At 36.7% G+C, this 4,731-nt stretch overlaps 1 protein-coding gene across 3 annotated transcripts in view; it reads left to right on the forward strand.

The window, feature by feature from the left end:
* Positions 1-4,731, forward strand: part of SLF1 (SMC5-SMC6 complex localization factor 1) — a 65,085-nt gene that overhangs the window by 20,929 nt on the left and 39,425 nt on the right. For 2 of the 3 annotated variants that reach the window (XM_006775531.2, XM_015571669.1), the window contains exon 6: positions 3,625-3,768. The exons of the other annotated variant lie outside the window; for it this stretch is intronic. In XM_006775531.2, coding sequence (XP_006775594.1) covers positions 3,625-3,768 — 144 coding nt within the window. The remainder of the gene's footprint in view (positions 1-3,624; positions 3,769-4,731) is intronic. 3 annotated transcript variants of the gene reach the window in all.

The following is a 4,731-nucleotide window of genomic DNA, read 5'->3' on the forward strand; positions in this document are numbered from 1 at the left end:
CTGGCAGGTGACTGAAGCTCCCAACCTCTCCTTTTTTTCTTTTTTCCTTTTTTATTCTGGGATTTATTTACCTTCTATGGCTGTCACTGGAACTGAGAGTCGGCTTTACCTCTAAGGCTCTGCTCCAGCTCTGAGGTCTCAGCTGCTGAAAGCAGGGATCTGGGTTTGTTTGGGTTCTATAATTGAAATACTGTTGTAACTCCAGCTGGCCAGCTAGCTGAAAGCATGGGGTTTGTTTAGCTTCTATAATTGCAACATTGTTTCTTAGAATGCAAGCTCAGAGCCCAGCAGGGGCAGGTGGGGAACCTTGGCTTCCTCCTTCAATGGAGCAAGCAAGCCTCCTGTTCACTTCAGCTGCCTGGCTGCTGGCCGCCATCTTGGTTGACAGTTAATTTGCATATCGCCCTGATTAGCCAATGGGAAATGTGTCGGAGGTAGGTTAATTACTATGTTTGCTATTATTAGATAGGAGGATATAGATGCTATTTAGTTTATCGTCTTTACCCTGTGCTCCTGGAGTAGACTCCTAATTAGTCTTCCTGTTACTTTACTTTTATGCTCTTGCTAATTTCCTAATTACTCTTATCTTTTGTTTCTCTAGTCCATGGTACTTCATTCAGAAGGAACAACCAAAATATTCTTTCTAAAACAATTCTGATCCTGTCACTCTCCTATTTAAACCATCCAAGGGCCCTAGTGGTTTGGCTCAGTGGATAGAGTGTCGGCTTGTGGACCAAAGGGTCCCAGGTTTGATTCTGCTCAAGGGCAAGTACCTTGGTTGCAGACTTCTCCCCTGGGCCCTGGTGGGGCTCATCCAGGAGGCAACCAATAGATATGTCTCACTTACATTAATGTTTCTCTCTATCTTTCCCTCTCTCATCCATTCTCCCTAAAAATCAGTGGAAAAATATCCTCAGGTGAGGATTAACAAAAAAAAAATAAAATAAATAAATAAATAAATAAATAAATAAGCCATCCAATGTCTTCCCATTGTCTTACGATAAAGTTCTAAACCTCTACATGGCTTACAAGCTCCCGTAGGATTCCTGTCACTCTTACCTTTTAAACTATATCCTGCTTCACTTTTTTCTATGCTTGCTCTACTGTAATAAAACGGTCTCCTCCCAATTTTTTAATAGGCCAAGGTATTTTCTAACTCAGTGTCTTCTCAAAAGATACATTCTTTGACTGGCAAGGTTCTTCCCACTACCCTCTCACTCCCTGTGCTCATGATTCAGGTTCTGGTGATAATGTTGCTTCTTTAAAGAATCCTCTTGATCACCATATTAAGTTAGGTTCACTTATTATGTGTTCTTAAGAATTATTTTGCTTTATACTATTCACTATAATCCTAATTAATTAATTGCCTGATTACTTAGCTAATGTCTGTTTCCCCATCTAAACCAAAAGTACCATGTCATCAAGGATGATACCTATCTTTTCTGTAGTTATATCTGAATCATCTTGCATAAAGCCTGGCACATGAGTTCTCATTTTATCTTTGTTAAGTTAACAAACATAGCATTTGAAAAAATTTTGAGTCTTCCAACAGTAGATGAAATATATTATTATATAATTACTACAGGCTCGATGCATGGAATTCGTGCATGAGTAGGCCTTCGAAGCCGCGGCAGTTGCCTGCATCCCTCCCTCGCAGCTGCTGCGTCTGCCTCGATCCTACAGCTGCAACCCCGGCTTCATCCGGAAGGACGTCCAGTCTAATTAGCATATTACGCTTTTATTATTATAGATCTTTTCCTTACTGAATAGCAGCATTGTAGAGTGGAAATTTTACTTTAGCTCAAGGGATGGACCTCCTTGAACTATAAACAATTTTATTGCCCTTGAAAGTGATTGGATTAGGAATGGCCATTTGAAACAGTTCTGATCCATGGAACATGAAAAGAGGTATAGAAGAGTTCCTGGAGTTTATTCTTCATTCTGAAAAGAGAGCCACTGGAAGCCTGCTCCTACAAGATATGAAGATGGGAAAATGTAACCTAAATGTTACCACTAGCAGTCATTCTTTGACTATGAGGAAAAGTAGCCTTGGGTTAAAACTAACTGTATAGATAGAGAAGTATAGAGACAGAATCTGGACCCTTGTTGAGATACTTGAGTTGCTGGATTAACCAACCCTGAAACCTTAGTGCTAAAACCACATTGCCATTCTGTGAGGCAGTACATTTCCATGTTTATTAGTTTGAGTTGGTTTTCTGTTGCAGCCAGAAGCATCCTGATTTATCTGTCTGAACAGTTTAAAGGTAGAATTAACTTTTAACAGAATGAAAGTCATTCTTAACTACATAGATTAGTAAAAGTATCTGAATTTTTATTTTCCATGGAAAGAAATGATTAAAGTGTAATTTGTAGTATGTTTTACCCACAGTCGTCTTTGCAGTAATCTGAAAACATTCAGATTCGGAGGGAAGCAATAGTTTATCAACTAAAAAAAGTAAATAATCTCTATTTTTGTTTTTAGAATACATTGTTTTATAAGTTCTGGCATAGATAGCTAGGAGTTCATTATTATTCAGTCCAAATAAGAAAAGCATTTTATGATCACTTCTGAGGAGAAAATAGTTAATTCCATTTTGATGTCAAGCTTTTTGTCTACAACTTTGATTTCACTTCAAGTTGTCCACAATACAAAATGTTCTTTGTACATTCAGAGTAAGTATTTTCTTGATGCTAGGAATTGGAAGGAATAAATGTTTTCATTTTTCTTAGTTTTCATTTCACTTTTCTGAATAATTAACAAATTTAGTCAGCTACTCTCAGGTATCATTCTCTGCAGGATTGTAGCCTGCTATAGGGTCCTTGTGTCCACATAGAAAGCTTTGTACATGTGAAAGGGAACCGAAGATCACACCATAAGCCTTACCACACTTTGGCTTATATCATAATTATTCCCTAGGAGGACAGTGGTTTTCTATACTCTTTGTGTAAAGATAGTGAATCTCTGAATGCCTTTTCATAAATACATTTTGGGAATTGTCATGAACTCATCTTTACTTCCAGCTTTTTATTCTACTAAACTGATAGAATTATGTATATGCAAGTATTTTTTAAATTAGTGGTAGGTGGTTTGTGAATCAGTTTGGATTTCTTGGCAAGAGAAATATGTTTGAAATAGAGTTGGGTGAAGCTAATGGTTTATTGCTATTCAGATAAAATCAGAGCTGTGAATCCAGCCATTACTCAGCCTCTTTTCCTCTCTGTGATATTCTTGCAAATGAGAAGTCTTATAAGTAAAAAACTGAAAAACACTGTGAGATGTAATCTATAATCTGAAAAATTTTGATGTAGATTTGAACAGAGACTAGATAAAATAGTTTTGTCAATGATTAGTTATAAAAAGCATTGCTACTAGAGCAACAAGGCACTAGCTTTTGTTGAAATACACAGAAATCGCTTTATTATTCACAACCTTTGTTGTAATGTTATTTCCCTGAAAGAATTCACTAGGGTTTAATAATCTTTAATTTGGGAGAGAGCATTTTATCTACTTGTTTGTCTGTCAAAGTATTTTGCAATTATAGATAATGTTGAATACCATAAGAAGTACAGTTACGTTGAAATTATACTTAATTGATTGCCTAAACCATTTTTACATACATTCAGAAAGAAATTCAAAATGATGAAGATTCCCAAACCAATTCTGTTTGTACTAAACATAGCAATCAAGAAAAAAACAAAGATTTCAGGAAAGATGTGGATTTTCTTGAAATGAAAGATTCCTTCACAGAGACTATATGTAGAATCCAGGTAAAACTTTATTGGCTAAAATAATGTACATTTCTGGATCTTATAAAATTGTTTGAGAGGTAATATATGGTAGAAATAACATGGGTATTAGAATCACATTTGGTATTTGGACCCAGTGTTTTAAAGTCTATGATTTGAGCATATTAAGATATTACCTTATGTCTGTTTTGAGATTCTAATTGAAATAATACCTATATGTATATAGAGACATAGTTACTAATACATAGTGTAATCTCAACACATGGTAATTACTTAGAACTTCTATGTTTAATATAACGTGTCTCATAAAGGATTTTTGTCAGCAGTATATATGTTCATAATTTATTGTCTAAATTCAAATATGTTACTGCATATAGAACAAAATTTTTTAAATGACACAAATGAATTCTATTTTGGTTAAAATAGAAAACAAAAAATAGGAAGGACTTGGAACTTAAAGCAAAGAAAATGAACCTTAAGACAGCATATATATATATATATTTATATATAATATGCACACACATATATGTATATGACAGCATATCCTATCTAATAATAGACAAACATGGTAATTGACCATACTTTCGCTATGCTTCCCATTGGCTAATCAGCATGATATGCAAATTAACTGCCAACAAAGAAGCTGGGGCTGGGAGGGCTAAGGCAGCCACAGCGGCTGTAAAGGCCAAGGCAAGCCATTGTGGCTGTGAGGGCCGAGAAGCAAGCTGCCGCGACTGCGAGGACTAAGCCCCTTGCACAGATTTTGTGCATCCGGCCTTTAGTCCTATATTATAAAAGCATAATTTGCAAATTCACTGAACGGCACAACGACCAGTTGCTATGATGCGCACTGACCACCAGAGGGCAGACACTCAATGCAGGAGCTTCCCTCTGGTGATCAGTGAACGCCCACAAGGGGAGCACTGTTCAGCCAGAAGCCGTGCTAGCACAGTGGCAGTGGCGGGGGCGCCTCCCGCCTCTGCT

Source organism: Myotis davidii, unplaced genomic scaffold, assembly GCF_000327345.1.
Source record: "Myotis davidii unplaced genomic scaffold, ASM32734v1 scaffold44, whole genome shotgun sequence".
Classification (NCBI taxonomy): domain Eukaryota; kingdom Metazoa; phylum Chordata; class Mammalia; order Chiroptera; family Vespertilionidae; genus Myotis; species Myotis davidii.